The sequence below is a fragment of the Hyperoodon ampullatus genome (genome assembly GCF_949752795.1).
Source record: "Hyperoodon ampullatus genome assembly, chromosome: 20".
Lineage (NCBI taxonomy): Eukaryota > Metazoa > Chordata > Mammalia > Artiodactyla > Ziphiidae > Hyperoodon > Hyperoodon ampullatus.
Window position 1 is genome coordinate 7,653,991 of NC_136933.1, and position 18,613 is coordinate 7,672,603.

Sequence of the window (18,613 nt, forward strand, 5' to 3'; positions counted from 1 at the left end):
GGAACGCACACAGTTTGCCAAGCAGGTACCACAGTGGCTAACAGATAGCACGGTCCCACTTCAGCAGCTTTGAAGACACCTGAGTTCTTCATTCCTGTCTTCTTGATGCTGAGTGGAACCAACGAACAGGTTAAGAGGAGAAAAAAACCAAATCACAGAATAGGTGAAAAGCTTTAAGAAGAATTGTGTGGTGGTGGCCAAACCCTGACCCTGAAAATGTGGTTGGAAGCCACCACGCTTTCAGCCCTGGGGCAAGGAGGGTGGTGTGTAGAAAAGCTGGCGAAACCTACAGCGCCAGCTCTTCCTTACCGGGGCTCCAGAGAGCGGGCCTCAGCAGTAACCCACGGGCTCACGGCCAGGAGCGCCGGGAAAGCCAACGTCCACCGCAGCCGTTTCTCCACAGCTCTGCTGGCAACCTTACAAGCACGTATTTGCTCGGTAGCTGGGCCTCACCCACGGGCATCTCCCACCTGGGAGGCACGATGAGAACACGGGACTGCCTTTCCCCAGATAAGGGCGGTCCGATCGGAGGTGACACCCTTCACGTCTCCCACTCATTAACAGCATCCCTAATTAAGCCAGCTTCCAAAGGGCGAAGATCAGTGCCTGGAGGTCCGAGGTCTAGCCCACGGTTTCCAAATCTTAACAGAAGTCACGTAACCCACTTACCTGGAGAAAACCCCAATTCATCAGTCCCTGCCCCCGCCTCCCAGGAAGGGGAATAGGTTTAAGTCCGTTTCTTCTTTTTTCACCACAGTACGTGGAAGAGAGTCAAAGAAGGTAGTGTGGAAGGGAGGGCTGGTTCATCGTTAAAAAATAAAGATCTCTTTGAGTGTCACGTGCGGCCGGGGACAGAAACGTTCAGTTCTCCTCCGCGTCTGCCTCCGCGGGCTCGTCTTCTAAGCCAAAGCTCGGCTTGTCAGCCAGCGCCTCCAAGTGCTTGCCCAGGCTGCCCGCAGAGTCCACGAACATGTCAGGGATGTCTTTGCCAAAGTAAATCTTGCTGTTGGAAGCGATGGCCTTGTACTTCATCAGCTGCAAATACTCAGGGGTCAGCTTCAGCTGGAAGAAAAACGAGGAAGGAAGACGCTGGTGGGGCCCGATTAGGGGAAAGCCTGGGCAGCCTCCCTTTGCTTTCGCGAGGAGAGGGTCTCCGTGAGAACCACGCCCCCGCACCTCTTCCTGGTCTCACTGGTACCTTAGTAACTGCGAAACCCCTTCTCTGGGAGGGAGTAATCTCAGGTCCTCAAGGTGAGAACTACGAGTTTCAGGAGTTTCTCTGTTTACCAGCAAAATTAAACTTCTCTCAGGGTCCAGCTAAGGGAAAGGGAAGGCGCTGGCCTACACGGCCCAGGAGTCCTCGCTCGCGACCACCAGGGGCTGGGGGGCAGGCGCCGTGTCCTGACAACCACCCGGCAGCTCTCAAGCCGGGCACACGCCCTCTGGCGGCCAGGCGGCGCTGGGCCTTTACCTTATTTGCTTCGGCTATTTTCATGGCAGTGTAGCACTCGGCGTCCGCCTTGGCCTTCTCCCGGGCCAGAAACGCAGCATCTTAAGGGAAGAACGCAGTGAAGTGAAGCGCAGAGGCTATCAGAAGCCTAGTCCCCGCAACTTTCCCCGACTGCCCCCGTGACCCTGGGCACACTGCTCTGGCTTCTCTGTGCTCTGATTTCCTCATTTATGAAACTCGGGCAAAGGCATTTTTTTCCTGTTTGACAAGTGGTTGTGAAAATCGACTAAGAAGAAAGAGTGCTCTGACAGCATCTCCCGGTGGTGGGGACTAGCTAACTCTGAGCAAGTCTGCCACTGTGCCCGGCGGTGTCTTTTCCGACAGCATCGTGGAGACACGTCCTCTTTCTAGCTGCTTACTCCTTCTGTGGCCTGTGAGGAGAGGGGCGGGACCCGCCTCAACCTCCAGTCTCCGAGCTCTCCACCCCCGCGCTCTCCCCTCCTAGTACACAGCAAGACCAAGGGAAGCCCGAAGAAGGTTCTGGATACGGCCCGAGGTGGATCTGCCCTGAAACCGACTACCATAAACCCGACAGTTCAGCCCCTCTCCAACTTCGGCTCCCTTCTCATTTCCATCAGTCATTTCAGAAAGGCTTTAATTAGCAGCACTTAAGCTGGCACAACTTGAAGGGCATGACATGCCATGGTCCAGACTAACACCTGTTTGGACTAAGACACATTTAAACTTCTACTTTGCAATCTGCTTCCTTAATCTGCTCAGACCAGCTTTTGGTCAAGCTGATGAAAAATTTTTTGTTTTTTTTGCGGTGCGGGGGCCTCTCACTGTTGCGGCCTCTCTCGTTGCGGAGCACAGGCTCCGGACGCGCAGGCTCAGCGGCCATGGCTCACGGGCCCAGCCGCTCTGCGGCATGTGGGATCTTCCCGGACCGGGGCACGAACCCGTGTCCCCTGCATCGGCAGGCGGACTCTTAACCACTGCGCCACCAGGGAAGCCCTGATGCAAAATTTTTGATATTTACTCCCTGGCCTTGGGAATGAGGCCAGCCTTGCATGAGCAACGTCTGTAGCAAAAGCCTGGGAATCAAGGGGGGACTGGGGTGGGTTCTCACTGCACAGCCTCAGCAAGGCCCTGGGTGGTGGAAGCCTGCAGGCTGGCTGGGGTGCATGCGGCCAACTCCACTGGCCTTAGCGCCTGGTGACCTGCGTTTATAATAAAAATGTGCTGTTCGGCTAAGAGCTGCCCAGTGAGGAGCCGCCGATCTGTAAAAGCCTAACTGGCTCCTCCACGGGCACCTGCAAAGCCCGAGAGGCCCCATCGTGAGTACAACTGGACACAGCACTGTGCAGCCTGAAGCTGGGCCCTGAGGTCTTGTTTTTGGCCTAGAGTTTGCTTGATATAAAGGCACCACACGGAGGAGAAGGTGGGTGGTGGGAATGAGGTGAGAGCTGAGGGGCAGGGGACTGAAGGTGAGTGAGATTCAGAGAAGCTGGCAAAGACAACACCTCCCTCCAGCTCGAGGTGTCGGTATTGAAAGGTGTCTTCTTCACACCCAGCTTAACATCCACAGGGACCCTGAGAGGCCAAAACTATGGTGTTCACGGGCTTCTGAGGAGGGGGGGCGGGTAAGCCAGGAGGGCGCGAGCTGCTGTCTGGACCTAGCTTCTTGGTTTACTTCCAGTGCCAGACTGTGAGCCCAAGACAGCAGGGACCGCGTGACTTCCCTTTTTCTTAAGCCTGGCAGAAGAGTCCTGATGGCACCCAACTAAAATCTGATGAATGACTGAATCTCTCTGAAGTGGAAAATTAATGCCAGCCTGGACCGAATCTCCCCAAAACTCGAGTCAGAGCACAGAGAACAAGGGATGTTCCAAAGGAATCATAATATCTGAGAACAGAGATTACAGAGCAAAGGAAATGACTCTCCCACCCCCTGGCCACAGAGTGGGGTTTGAGGAAAAGGCAGGCGGGAATCTCACTCTTGCTCACCTTCGATTTCCGAAATTCTCTTCTCCGTCTCCTTCTCCATCACCTTCTGCCCATAGGTGATTTCTGCCACCTGAGCCACTTTCTCTGCCTCTGTATGAATGAAGTTGAGAAAAGGCTTAGAGTTCTGATATTTCCAGAGTTTGACTGCATTGCACCTTTCACCTGACCTGAGGCCCTGATGCAGGGCAGTGGGTGAGCTCGGGTGAAAGGCCACTGGCCCAGAGGCAGCCATGGCAGGCTCCCTCTCCCAAGTCACAGGATATTTCTTCCAAAGGAATGTTTTAAGGGTTAAGGTACAGGTTTCCTCCTGCCACTGCACTTTAGGGAGTGGCCAGGGCTGTGGCTGGTCGTCGGGTGCAGTGGTGAAGAACCCGGGTTCAGGGGCAGAGTCCCTGGATTTGAACCCCGTTTCCATCACTTCTCTGCCATGTGACCTTGGGCAGTAATCCAGCCTCTGCGGGCTTCAGCTTAGTGAAAGGAGGTTAAGGATGGTGCCTGCCTCACCCGGCGGGGGTGGGTGTGTGAGGAGCGAGATGATTCACCCGCGAGCGTTTAGAAAAGCCCACGGCTCACAGTAAGGGCCCAATCGGTGTTATTATTATCGTGAATGAAGAATTAACTGGAAGGGCTCCTTTCATTTAAGAGATTTGTGGAAACTCAAAACTCACGATCCCTGGCTGTGATCTGACAACTTCAGCTCTGTTTCCGGGGGATGAAGGCTGCCTCTGCGTGTGGCAGGGCTTCGGAGGACCGTGCCCCAGGCTTCCTGAATCTCTCCACCCTCCCCAGCCCGTCTGCTCTGAAAGGGGACCCCAGAAGCACAGCCAGACCGATGAGGGCCTTCTTCCGCTCTGTCTCGGCTTCCTTCTCCACCACCTTCTGCTTCTGGGCTGCAATCAGAAGCTTCGTCTTCTCGCTTTCCCTGAAGGGGAGAAAAATGCACAGCTGTGAGGCCGCTGGGGACCAGCTTCTGCGGAGCTTCACTGTGCCCTGGAGAAGACAAGCTGCCCCCGCCCCGGGGGATGCAAGCTGTCGTGCCTTCCTCTCTCCTGGCAGGCTCGTTAATGTCCCAGGTGAAAGCGGCTCTGCTGCAGGCGGTGACATGGCTTGCCTTCTCCTCCAAAACTCATTGGGAGGAAATAAAGCATAACTGACTTCAGGAAAAGGCACCTGCCTGCCCACGCAATCGCCTCTCCCCATCTTCTTCGGCACGAGCCGTGAAATGCCACACGCCTCCCCGCCGCCCCCTCCCCGGCCCTCTGAAGAGCATCCCTGCTCTGTCGTTGCGGAGCCCCGGTGAGCGTCCTGACATGCCTGCCCCATCTTCCAGGGTGGTGCGCTGTAACAAACACTCAAGAGGGGATGCCTGGCCCGGCGTCGATCAACCCCGGGATGGGATGAACGGGAGGCGGGGGAGAGCGGTGGTTACGGCTGGGGCACCGGGCACACTCACATCAGCTCGTAGTTCCTGCGGATGGCTTCAGGTATGTTGGGCTTTGTCACCCGCACAGCCTGGAGAGGGATAAAAAGAGCACCCGATGGGGAGGTGAGGGCTGAGGGACCAGCTCCCACGGGTCCTTGATCTTCCTGCACAGACAGGACATCCTCTGGAAGAGGCGATGCACCTTCCTCGGGGGCCGGGGGGCGGTGGCAGGGCTCCCACCAGGGCGGTGCTTACTTGGATGACGAGCCCGGGGGCCATGGAGGTCAGGTCCTGTTGCAAAGCCAGTTTGAGATTTTCATCAATCTGATCTGGAATCAAGACAGATAGAAAAAGGAGCTGTTACACTTTTCAGGCGGGGAGGAGGGAAGTATGGTGGTAGAGTGCAAGGCAAGACAGCGGCTCAAGAATGCACCTGACAGGCAAAAGGTCTTCCCAAGGCAGAGTGCTCATCAGAGCCCGGATGTCTAAAGACGCCCTGCAAGACTCTCACAGTGGGATGCCCACTCAGTCCGCTACGTGAGCCGGACGTGAGCGTGTCCTTTCCCTGGGGCCTCAAGAAAATATCAGTCACACCCAGAAGGGAACTAAGCTTTAAAAGGACAAACAACAACTCTAGCACATTTTTTGAGTCAGGCGGCAGCCTTTCCCTAGAAACAGCAGCAACAGAAGGTGGCTGCCTGGCTTTCACGAAGAAGGAAGGTGGAATGGCCAAGTTAGGTATTTTGAAAAAGCCAAGCACATTAAATCTAGTAATTTTAGAGGTTTCTCAAAGAAAAACAGACTCTGATGTCAAGGAAAGCCCCAAGGAAGACTAATTCCATTAGGAACTCCATCAAATGACACATGGAGAAAAATGACAATTTACAGTTCTGGAAACAAGCCCAAGTGGTTTGATGTGTTGTTTGCTTTGGTCCTGATTCTCTGTCTGAAACATGACACGTGAGTCACTTCACGGACAAGGGTTGGAAGAGCTGTAACCGACTGTCCCTCTAGCTGTGACCCTAGAACAGCGGCGCCCAGGCTGCCTGCTCTGACCTGGGCCTTCCCTGCCCTGCCCCCCGCCCATGAGATCCTCAGTAAGATCCTGGAAGAGCACTGAGAGAAGGACCCACGAAACCAGGCTGGGACATCTACACGGAACCATCTCCCTACTGTCAGCTGCCATCTGCTTAAGTGGCCATTCGTGATCCAGGAGCCTTTGAGGAACAGTACGTCTAACTCCTTGCCTGTTATAGATGCTCAAACTGAGGCCCACAGGGGTTCAGTGATGTGCTCAAGCTAGTCAGGACTCAAAATAAAGAACTTGTTTAATTATTATGCTTTGGTTGTTAGGGTTGAGAACAGCACTTTCTTCAACTGTCATATCGCTAAGCAAGGGGTTTTAATACTTCTACATATCAGATACGTTCCCACCAGCCTCTCAGCACTGAGGGAGAAATGCCCATAAGGGCAGCACCTCACACCTGACATGGGTCTAACAATTTGACAGCTAGAGATAAACATTCCATTCCACATTTTCTATTTTAAATAGGAGACCAACCAAACTTTAAGGGAGATGGCCTATACCCTCCCTAAGTTAATAACACAGTTGTTTATCAGATTAAATTCTCTCTGAGTCAAGGCAGAAAATTGTGACCCTGGGCTAGTAACTTTCTAGGAATATCTGGAAGAAATATTTTGCATGGTGGTTTACTACCAAAGTAACACCAGTACTAAGTTGTTTATAGGTGATGGTTATGCTGACAGATGTGGATTAAGTTATGTTATTAAGTGAACAAAAAGAGGGTCTTCAGACAAACTTCTTGACAAGTACTGGATAACATTTTAATAAAACAGGCAAAGAGGATGCATCAGAGCAAGCAGTGATAAAAACTGCAGTCAAGCTGAAAGTCAGGGCTATGAGTCCTGAGAAGAGGGGGCCAGAGAAAAACTTTCCAACTTCAAGGAACAGGATCAGAGACTTGAGTTTCTCCTTTGCAGATGCAAACGGATTCTAAACAAAACAGTGCTTGCTGGCAAGGATGATGTTAAAAAGAAAGATATTTCCAAGCAAACACACTTCCCTAGCTCCTCTGTACAAGAAGTTTTACTTTACTAGGACTCCAAGTTCATCTGCAAGATAGTGAGAAGTTCTCTAATGCAGAACAATTTCACATTTTAATTCTCTCTACATGGAAATTAGAGCTCTTCTGTCTTTTGTTGTTTCAAATGCTTTGAAACATTCATTTAATGGCACAAGTTCTAAAACAATGGCTAGAGAGAAAACTAAGATATTTTATAAAATTCTATCAGTTTGAGGTTAAAAAAAAATCAACAACAGATTTACTGAATTGTTCTTAACAGCACACTGAATCCAAACCCCACAAGAGAATCCAAAGCCTATAAAGTGAATTTAGATTCATTTTCTTCTGCAGAAAAGTCAAAAGTGCTTCTGATGATTTCCCAAATCTGAAACACAGTGCAAAAGGCTGTTTGCTTAATTAAGACCACTGGTGTCGCCAATGATTCCGCCTCTGTCTACTCTGCAGAATGTTCTCACTCAGGGTCCTTTTAATGAAGATTCCTGGGAAAAACCACTGTCCAGTCCTGATGTCAAGAATAGCTGTTACCACTAATTGCAAAGTTCATTTGCTTTAATTTCTTAAATAAATTTATTTATTTTATTTTTGGCTGTGTTGGGTCTTCGTTGCTGCATGTGGGCTTTCTCTAGTTGCGGAGAGTGGGGGCTACTCTTTTTTTTTTTTTTTGCGATACACGGGCCTCTCACTGTTGTGACCTCTCCCGTTGCGGAGCACAGGCTCCGGACGCGCAGGATCAGCGGCCACGGCTCACGGGCCCAGCCGCTCCGCGGCATGTGGGATCTTCCCGGACCGTGGCACGAACCCGTGTCCCCTGCATCGGCAGGCGGACTCTCAACCACTGCGCCACCAGGGAAGCCCGGGGGCTACTCTTTGTTGTGGTGCGCGGGCTTCTCACTGTGGTGGCTTCTCTTGTTGCAGAGCACGGGCTCTAGGCGTGCGGGCTTCAGTAGCTGCGACGTGTGCGCCCAGTAGCTGTGGCACGTGGGCTCAGGAGTTGTGGCTTGTGGGCTCTAGAGTGCAGGCTCAGTAGTTGTGGAGCACGGGCTTAGTTGCTCTGCGGCATGTGGGATCTTCCCGGCCCAGGGCTCAAACCCGTGTCCCCTGCATTGGCAGGCGGATTCTTTTTTTTTTTTTTGCGGTACGCGGGCCTCTCACTGTTGCGGCCTCTCCCGCTGCGGAGCACAGGCTCCGGACGCGCAGGCTCAGCGGCCATGGCTCACGGGCCCAGCCGCTCCGCGGCATATGGGATTATCCTGGACTGGGGCACGAACCCGTGTCCCCTGCATCGGCAGGCGGACTCCCAACCACTGCGCCGCCAGGGAAGCCCGGCAGGCGGATTCTTAACCACTGCGCCACCAGGGAAGTCCCACGTGGGTCCTTTCTGTTCTAAGCGTTTCCCTATTCCTCTCTACAGGTATAGGGTAAAAACAACAACAACCAAAACCCACAGAGGTTCTAGGAACTATAAGTAGCTATGGTCCTTGTCCCACTTCTAGAATTAAACGTGACCCTTGCTGTTCTCATCACTCGGTCCTGGTGCCCTTCATCCAGGGTGGCATGGATGAAGCCAGAAGCCAGGGGAGGGAGGTCTGAGCTTCAGCTCTGCTACCAGCCAGCTCTGGCACTTTCTCCCTTTGGGCCTTAGTACCCTTATCTTGAAAGGAGGATGCTGGGTAATCTCTAAGGTTCTTCTAGAACTGACCCTTCTTCATTACAAAACGATGTTTAGGGACAGTGGGAACACATTTCCATCCCAGGCCTCCGATTCCGGGCAGGAGCGAGTCCTCTCATCCACTATTACCTCTGTGCCCAACGCTCAACCACTCTCACGAGCTTCTTCCACTGGCATCAGCATTTCCCAGGAGTGCCCTGTGTGACCGCCCGCTTCCCGGGCACTGGATCTTCAACACTTCCGGGCCTTTGGTACCCATCCCGCCCTCGGGCAGCTCAGAAGCAGGCGGCAGGGGAAGCAGGGCTGCTCGAGCAGGTGATCATCGCAAGAGGCTTTCTTACCGAAGAGCTCGATGTAGACCTCCTGAAGCGTGTGGACACTGCAGAACTGGTTCAGCTCGTGGTGGATCTTGTTGAAGATGAGCGCCTTGTCGTAGTCGGCAGTGTAGTTCTTCACTATGTCATACACTGGGAGGAAGGAGAGATGCAGGATGAGCACGGGCGGGACTTACATCCCCGGACACAGCGGCTGTCCCTGCCCGGGGCGCTGCAGCAGACACGGGCAGGCGTGGGGCCGGTGGGGGGGCGGGGCTGGGCTGGGGGCGGGGCACGACACGCACACACCTGCGTGTGGGACCAGGAAGTTCACCACCTCGATTCGGTCGAAGTAGATCATCACGCCACCGCTGTCGGAAGAGGCACGGACACAGCAGTCAGGGCTAAGCTCTGGAATATGGTGCCTCTCCCAGGGGGTGGCGGGAGGTGTGTGACTTGACAGGAAAGGAGGAGAGTTCACGGGGCGGGGGGGCTGGGGGGGGGCGGTGAGAGGTCAGAGGCAGGAGGCGCTCCAGGCAGGAGTCCTTCCGAGCCGCTAGCGAGAACGCAATCTCGCGAGAAATCACACCTCCTAAAAATACCTCCGCGAAGACAAAAACGAAACTTTGGCGGTAAGACAAGAGTAGTTCATCTCCTTTGAATCTGCAGTGCCTTTTGATGAAAGCCATCAATCGAAAGGAAGAGACTAAAGAAGGTAACGGAGTTCTCAGAACTTAAAAATGTGGGGTTTTATGGTCACTGTTTCTCACTTTGTTTTTCACCATCTCTTTAGTTCAGCCCTCCCCGCCCCTGACGTTCATTAGAAAACAATTTCAAACATACAGAAAAGCTGAAAGAATGGTACAACTAACACTCATATATCAACACCTAAACTTAACAATTGTTAACATTTTACCTATTGATTGATCTACTTTTTTTTTTTTTTTTTTTGCTCTACATTTCAAAGCAAGCTGCGGTCAGGATACCTTAGCCCTTAACACCTGTCAAGCATCCATCACCTAAGAATAATGACAGTCTCCTACAGAGTCACAATACCATTCCCAAACCTAAGGAAATTGGCAATAATTCCTTACCACCTAATACCCAGTCTTTCTCCAAATTTCCCCAGAAGTTCGTGTCATGGACTCAGTTGTGTGCTCTCCAAAATCCATATGCTGAAACGCTAATCCCCAGTGCGACTGTATTTGGAAGCAGGGTCTTTACAGGGGTAATTAAGGTTAAATGAAGTTATAATGGTGGCGCCCTGATCTGACTGGACTGGTAAAGAAGAAAAAGACACCAGAGATCTTTTTCTCTCTCCACACACGCATAGAGGAAAGGCCACGTGAGGACACAGCAAAGGAGCCACTTGCAGGCCAGGAACCAACCTTGCTGCCACCTCGACCTTGGACTTTGAGCTTCTAGAACCGTGTGAAAATAAATGGCCGTTGTCTAAGCCACCCAGTCTGTGGTATTGTTATGGCAGCCCAAAATGACTAACGCAGTTTCTGTAATGTCTTTAATAGCTGTTATTTTGGAACCAAGTTCTAAGCAAGGTTCACCATTACATTTGCTTATATCTTTGCCTCTCCTTTTTGACCCGAGGCCCCTCCAAGTACAATGACTTTGTGATGAAGTTGGGCCATTCTGTGGGATGTTCCGATTCTGTATTTGTCCGAGTGCTTCCTTATGGGGGGGTTTACTTTGTTACTGTGTCCCTGTTCAGACCTTCCTGACTCTCCAACCGGACCACCGTATTGGTTTTCTCTTTGAATTTCCTGCCCCTGAGTTCTCCCCCCCACCACCTTTCCAACATTCTCCATAGCTAGTTCTGCTAAAGTTATCTTCCTCTAGCAAGTTATTTGTGTGCTAAAAGCCTTTATCATGGCATTCAAGGCCCTTCCAAACTTGTCTCCCTTCTGTGATTTTCTCTACTGCACTCCACCACCTACTCAACTCAGAACACAGGGAGCTTGGGGGCAGAGAACTTGGTGAAACCACCAAGTGGTACGTCCCTTTTCACTGTCGCTTACTGTAGCCAGCCAGATGGCCTTGCCTCTTATTTGGGCTTCACAGCTTTATTCTGGGCACCTTACCTTGTCCCACAAGGTACATTCTTCACCTCATCTGTCTGGAGTGTGGTCTGGAATTAGGGGAGACATAAGATGCTGTAAGGTGAGCAGTGACAGACAAAGTGAGTTCTTTTGGGAAACCCAAACAGCCTTCGCCTTGAATACTTATTTGGGTTAAACTTGGCCTCTGTGAAATGTGAATACCCCCATTGAATCCTCCTCACTTACAGAGTGTGAGACTAAACCAAGCAAAGGCACCCACTCTGCTTCCCTGTAAATGAACCACCACATGAACAAGCTGAGCAATGATGGTTTAGTGAAAAAGACCCTGGATTAGGAGTCCTAAGACCCGGGTTTACTTCCATTTCTTCCATTTACTAGTCTTGAAACAGCAGATTCTTTATTTAACCTCATAGCCTCTAAAACCTGCTCGGCCCATTCTCAGGATTATTGTGAGACTCAAATGAGATAATGTGCATGAATGCACTTTGAAAACCATCAAGCACAGTAAATGGCAGAAGAAGCCTACAGGGCAAATGCTGAGGAGGTAACCCAGGATATTTTCCTGGGTTAGTTTAAAAGTCATTCTCTGAATCTTCTTATTCCTCTTAGCTGGACATACTTCAGAGAGGACTAGTCTAACTTAGTCTGGCTTTGGGTCTGTCATAACGAATCCTACACCTATTTTAGATGTCATTTCCCTTCTCCAAGTTCACCCCCCCCAATTATGTTCACATCTCTGAAGTTCAAAAAAGAACCAGCAAAATTACCGTGTTTTATTTCCATCTATGTTGGTAGCCTGTGTTTTAAGACACACAGATGCACAAACATCCGATTTCTCCTTCTGCGTACTCACAACAGATTCTTCTCTGGTTTTGTCTTGAAGTGAAGCCATAGTTTCCAGCTGGGAATGACGGGCCAAGGCAATGACCCCGTTCAGCTATTTCAACAATCAAGTAAAACTCCAGAAGTAAAGGGCTCATGGAGCCTCATACTTTATATTATATATATGACTTATTCTTTTTTTTTTTTTTTTTTTTGCGGTACGCGGGCCTCTCACTGTTGTGGCCTCTCCCGTTGCAGAGCACAGGCTCCGGACGTGCAGGCTCAGCGGCCATGGCTCACGGGCCTAGCCGCTCCACGGCATGCGGGACCTTCCCGGACCGGGGCACGAACCCGTGTCCCCTGCATCGGCAGGCGGACTCTCAACCACTGTGCCACCAGGGAAGCCCTATATGACTTATTCTTAAGTGATTCCTTGAAAAGGCATTATACTCATCCACTCATCCAATGGCTAAATCATTCCAAATCATGCACTAATCACCACCCAAGTCTGCAGTCATCCCACCCTGCCCCACAAGCCGAGTATACCTGCACAGACTTATAGGATGTGATGAATGGGAGCATGAGATGGAAGCCAGGGCCGCTGGTGGAAGTCAGCAGGGCACCGCCTCTGCAGAGGAGGAAGAGAGAGAGGCAGGCTTGGTTTAGGAAAGGGGTGTCTGTTACATTAATACTGTTTGGGCCCACTTTCTCTGCAGCCCCATAAACATTTAATATAGAGTGACATGTGCCAGAGCCATGCCCACAGATCCCTTTTTTCCTCTCAGCTTGACCCTAATATTCTAGGAAGCCTGATGCTAAAACCTAAAACTGCTATTCATGCTTTTGCAGTGAGAAAAATGGGCACACAGACAAAGTGGAATAAAGACAGCAGAATCCCTGGCTATACTTGAGATAAGAGAGGAGAGCTGTTTTGTCGTATCCGTTGGGCTTGTGGCGATCCACAAGGGCAGTGAAATCCGGTAATATAGTGACCAATTAATGGTACTAGTGTTGGAGTCCAGTGACACAAAGAACCAAAAGAATAATTTTAAGTACACTTGATAAACCATCTAAATATATTTTTGGCAGTACAGTTACTTTTCTAATCAAGTTATATGTAAATGGTAATAAAATTAAAAGCCATTTGGGGGGACATAGAAACAGATGGTGGGAAGAAATAATTAAAGGGAGAGGGAAACCCAATCAGACTTCTAGAACTCGCTATTGGCATCCAGAGAAAAAGCATTACGGGGTACATATAAGAAGGAGTTCATAAAGACTTAAAGCAAATAACTTGGTTATGGAGGTTACTCAAAGGAAAGCAACCCAAGATTTAAATGCTTTTTTGCTTTATATTATTTAAGTCACAGATACATTTTTTTTAGAAAGAGCAATAAAAATAAAGTGACATAATGGGTTATTGTAAGAACCACTATCGTAGAGCTTGCCTTGATGGATACAAATCAACCTGCAGGCTCTTTCCTTTTTCCTGAAATGTTAATTTTAAAGAGTAGGTCCACATTACATCTCCTCAGGTTGCCATCAAGAACCGGTACTCATCAGAGGTAAGCTCGTGGCACCAAGACGCCCAGAGGGAAGTAGGAGAAAACAGTGTTTCAGAGATGATCTTCAAGGAGCATGGTTGCCTTTAGGTTTTCTCTCTAAATCTCTCTACACGTTTATCGATTATCATCCATGGCATCAGACTACTAGGTTTTATATTTACATTTATATATGTATTTACGTGTGTGTGTATTCCCTTCCCCATGGTCACTGACACAAAAGCTCAACCTAAAAGACTCTCCTATTCAACAAAATGTAAACGCAGTTGGTCAGCAGAATCTGTTAAACACTGACTAGGAAAGCCAGTCACTGAACAGGAAGTTGCAAGCTACTCCCTGTCGCTGCCTTACCTGTAATACACCCCAATATGTCCCTCTTCTATCTTGTGCACAGCTGAGAAGAGAGATGCACACAAGAAACTGGCAGCCACAGCCACAACTGCTCCCAGCTGAGCCATCAGTGAGCGTTCACCCTGGGGGAAAAGATACAGCAAGACATGTGCGCTCTGACTTGCGGGAGAAAAGCTCTGACAGCGAGAGCACCTCCCCAAGCTGAGCTCCGGAAAGTGGCTCACGTCCAGTCTGTAGTAGTATGAACACAAGGCTGGACCTACAACTCTCTTCCTCCTTGCTCTCACTTGGCACCACCATTCCTTAACTATGGAATTATACTCTCCACCTCCCCAAAGAGGCAGTGGCTCCAGATACAGCCGTGGCCCAAGGGAGAACCAGTGCCAATTGGGCAGCGTTCAGGACACAGCCTTCCCTTCCTGTGAACACGAATGGGCTGTCACCGGAGCCACTCATATTAGTAAAAGGGAAGCGAGGCAGCTGCAGTACGTTGGCCCAAATTACAGAGGAGGTCAGAGGACAGGCAGTTGTGGCTGTGTAATTCTGGTCAGAGCCTCCCAGTCCTAACTGCCTGCCACTTCAAAGGAAACCATTATTTACTCCTTTCAGAGGCTGGAGCGACAGGGACAGCATGCGAGCCGAGTTCCATGGCGGGATTCTCTGGCCTTTCAGCCACCTTCCCAGTTATTCCTTTGGCCCTAAACAATATAGGTCTCTGAGCAGCACTGAAGCCACACTCCCTCCCATATGCTTGACTGGCACTTTGCACCTGACAGGTTCCCCAAGCCCACGGTTAGAGGGGAAAGGGAGGTTCCCCAGGCTGGGTAGACTCTGGGGCTCCTGGGTTCAACTGTATTCAGGCATCAGGACGCGAAAGAGTTGGTATCCAGAGACTCATTTCCTGAACACTGAATGATCTGGAAAAACTACGGTAACTGTCAGCGAGGTTCCCAATCGGGCGCGCCTGGGCCCACGCGTCCAGCGCGTGGATTTCTGTCTCCCGGGTCTAACTTAACTCGGGCGCAGACGTCTGCGAGGCACTTATTTCACCGTGCGGCCTCCAGCTATACCTGCAGCTGCGTCCTATCTGCAAAAGCCCTTTCCTCCCCGAAGTCACCCCCGCCCCACCTCGCGCTCCTTCCCTGCCCTCTTCTGAGAGAGGGTCGCGAGTCTCAGGAGCCCTGGGTCGGGGCTGGAGGCTCCAAGAGCCTCCGCTCCGTCCCGCCTAGAGGCTCGCGGGGAAGGGACGGGACAGAAAGGGGTTGCTTTCCCGCTCCCGAGGGAGAAAGGATGCTGTGCTGGGGGCCGGGGGAACCGTCGATCAGCTCCTGCCGGGAGCCTCACCGAGGCCCAAGCGCACGCACTAAGGGGCGGGGGCCGCGTACCAGGCTGTCCCTCCAGGCGCTCCGTACTCGTCCGAACCCCTGTGCAACCGCAGAAACCGCCACACCTCTCCGCACGCTACTTCCTTCCGGGCCCGTCGCTTCGATGACGCCATTAGTTCACGCGAGAAGACCACGCCTCTTCTCTCCCTAGTTCGCCAGTGCCGCTCCCGCGCCCCGAGCGGCCGGTGGCCGCGGGTGGCCGCCAGGAGGCGCCCGCGACGCGGTCCGGGCGGTCAGGACCGCGGTCTGGGATTTCCGGGGTGGGGGTGGTGCGGGCGCCTGGAGAGTGACCCCGGGGACGAGGCGAGTGGCGGCGGGTGCTCAGACCGACGTGTCACTTTCCGAGGATTTGACTTTGGAGTTTGCTCCGGATTCCCCTCCACGTTAGGTCAAGCCTGTTTTTCTGTTTATTTGTTTTGTTTTTCTTTTTTTCGGAGCAGGTACCAGCGACCTGCAAGCCTTCTAGCCCTCTGTTCCGCTCTCCTGTAGCACCGCTGAATGAAACATCCTTTAAATGTGCAGATTAGCACCGGTACGTAGCTAATCAACAGTCTACTTTGAATTGCCCTTTATGCTTTTCTACGAGCTTTGGCCTTTGAGGTCCCTACAGCACCGTAAAGTAGATTAAGAAGGAATTATCTCAATTTTAATGAACAAAATCTAGGTTTAGTGAGGTGCGAGGGTAGCAGTGGATGAAAGCCTGCTTTTCTCTTCCTTAACGTCAGGAGTTTAACTGCCTTGTAACTGGTGCCGCTCCGCACAGGGGCTTGTGCTTGTCAGTGTCTCCCCGCTAGACTGTAAGTTCCCTGAGGGTGGGGACTGCATCTTCCTCAGCATCCCGGGCCCTTAGGTGCCCAGTAAAAACAGACCGCAGCACGGTGGCCGAGAACCAGCATCCAGACCTAGTGTCTCCCAGTCCGCAGCCTTCACTGGTCCGCAGCATCACGCTAGGGCGTTTCTAATTCAGCCACTGAAGTTACTGTGTTCGCAGAAAGGAGTCCACTTAATTACAGCCTTCGGTACTTGGCAAGCGTTTACACAGGGAAGATGGCAAGCTGGTGGTGCTGGACAGACTGAGGACACTGGAAAAGGAAAGTGTAGGTTTTCCAGGCATGGAAATGGCCCATTTCCAACCCCCTCCCCATCTCCTGGGGGTTTGCTCTGGGTGAGTTTGTGTTGAGATGTTTCATTATATGTTCAGCCCACAAGTGGGCGCTGCCGGGGAGCTCTGTGCCCACCTCCATGAAACAGGGTTTCTCCTCTCCCCACCCTGTCACTGCAAATCTCCCCCTCCCCCAACACACGCATTGTGCACACAAACTTGACCAATTTCCTGATTGATCCTATCAGAACTTGAGAGCTTTTTCTCCGCATGTTCAGTGATAGAACTGGGCCCGACACACTTAATAAAGGTTTCTTTAATAGTTCACACTTAGTAAATGTTTACTCAATAGTTGAGTGAATGAATAAGAGAAATGGAAATATTGGGGTTTATCAGCCCAAGGAATGGGGCTTAGCGTGCAGCTGAAGGAATTAAATTAGTTGTCATTTAAGAATTTCCTGACTATTAAACTTTGAAATGAACTATGAACGGAAGTGGTGGAATTTCGTTCTCAGGAGGCTTTTTACCAGGTGTCTGTTGTTTAGTTATGGCCCTGCCTACAGCCATAACTAAATGATAATCTAACATTTCTGAAAACTCTTTCCTTAAGAGACCCGTGATTTTTATGACTCAATATCCAAAATTACCCCGGAGGTAAGTCTGTGATGATTTGTTTAACAAAAGTCAAACAAATGTGGTTAAACATCCATTTTTTAAAAAACTTGCAGGGCTTCCCTGGTGGCGCAGTGGTTAGGAATCCGCCTGCCAATGCTAGGGGACACGGGTTCGAGCCCTGGTCCGGGAAGATCCCACATGCTGCGGAGCAGCTAAGCCCGTGCGCCACAACTGCTGAAGCCTGTGCACATAGAGCCCGTGCTCCACAACAAGAGAAGCCACGGCAATGAGAAGCCCGTGCACCTCAACGAAGAGTAGCCCCCGCTCACCGTAACTAGAGAAAGCCTGCGTGCAGCAACGAAGACCCAACACAGCCTAAAATCAATAAATTTATAAAAAGCTTGCAGTAGAGAGTAGTGGTAAGTGCAGATACCCCACGGTCAGATTGCATGGATTTAAATCCTGGGCCACCACCTGGGCCACCCAGCCTCTTATTAGCTGTGTGACCTTGGGAAAAAGACTTTATCTGTGCCTCAGTTTCTTCATCTGTAAAATGGGGGTCATGGTATGAACTTTATAGGACTGTTGCGAGGATTAAACGACAAACCAAGAAAATCATGTACAACAATGTTTGGCACATTTTTTTTTTTCCTGTGGTACGCGGGCCTCTCACTGTTGTGGCCTCTCCCGCTGTGGAGCACAGGCTCCGGACGTGCAGGCTCAGCGGCCATGGCCCACGGGCCCAGCCACTCCGTGGCATGTGGGACCCTCCCGGACCAGGGAACGAACCCATGTCCCCTGCATCGGCAGGCGGACTTTCAACCACTGCACCACCAGGGAAGCCCAATGTTTGGCACATTTTAAGTGTTCAATAAGCTTTAGCTGTTGCTGCTTTAAATAGGGAATTCCATTAATGTGTTCTTGCCCTTTTGTGGATTCCAATTATTAATGTGACGGAAGGTGAGAGAATGATGAGCTGTAAGTTATGTGGTTTTGAGTCGTAACCAGATGAAGGCTTATCAGAGGAAAAGATGAGAGACTCCAAAACGACACCCCCATAGATATTTACAATACAGATTTCATAAAGCATTACTGAATGTTTTCCATGTACCAGGCCCTGTGCCTTTCTCCTGTTGTAGAATTTTCAGCTCAGCTCTTTGAGTTCAACTCCATTTTAGGGAGGAAGTTGAAGCTTACAGAAGTTAAGGGATTGTCCAAGATTACAAAGCTTGTAAGTTGCCAAGGCAGAATTCAAATGACCCCAAGTCTCTTTCTTCATTATAGTAAATGAATTAGAGAATGATGATGCAACTTAAAACACATACACCCACACTTACCACATTTATTTCATATGTAACCTTTCAGGAATGTAGATCAGTGGTCAGAAGTTGCGAAACTTTAAATTGGGCTGGTTCATTTTGCAGTTGAAAGTTGAAACAGGATTTAAAAAAAATATTCCCGCCACAGCCATCCGCATCTCCCAATCTCTGGATTGCTGTTTAGTCCTCCAACAAACTAATTGTTGGCGAGGGTGTCACTCCAACGCTGGAAGAGACCCCTTCTTTCACATTTAGAGCCCTTTTCATCAATAACCAGGTTAGCCCCAAAGGAGTCAGGCAACTCTTAAAATCTTTGGCTTCAGTTCATTTATATCACAAGAGTAGAAGTTGGTGGAAAAAGTTTGATTTTGATTTTTCTTCTTTACTTAATGCCCTACACATACACAGAGAATA

General features: G+C 50.6%; 1 protein-coding gene across 1 annotated transcript; it reads right to left on the reverse strand.

Moving 5' to 3' along the window:
- Positions 1-159: 159 nt before the first annotated feature.
- Positions 160-15,230, reverse strand: ERLIN2 (ER lipid raft associated 2). Its single transcript, XM_079726675.1, has 12 exons — positions 15,164-15,230; positions 13,779-13,900; positions 12,412-12,493; positions 11,065-11,111; positions 9,278-9,339; positions 8,996-9,121; positions 5,136-5,209; positions 4,911-4,969; positions 4,288-4,379; positions 3,458-3,547; positions 1,472-1,551; positions 160-1,062 (listed from the first exon to the last, which is right to left on the reverse strand). The coding sequence occupies exons 2-12, from the start codon at positions 13,883-13,885 to the stop codon at positions 862-864; spliced, it is 1,020 nt and encodes a 339-aa protein (XP_079582801.1). The 5' UTR covers positions 13,886-13,900; positions 15,164-15,230; the 3' UTR covers positions 160-861.
- Between the last annotated feature and the right edge of the window lie 3,383 nt (positions 15,231-18,613).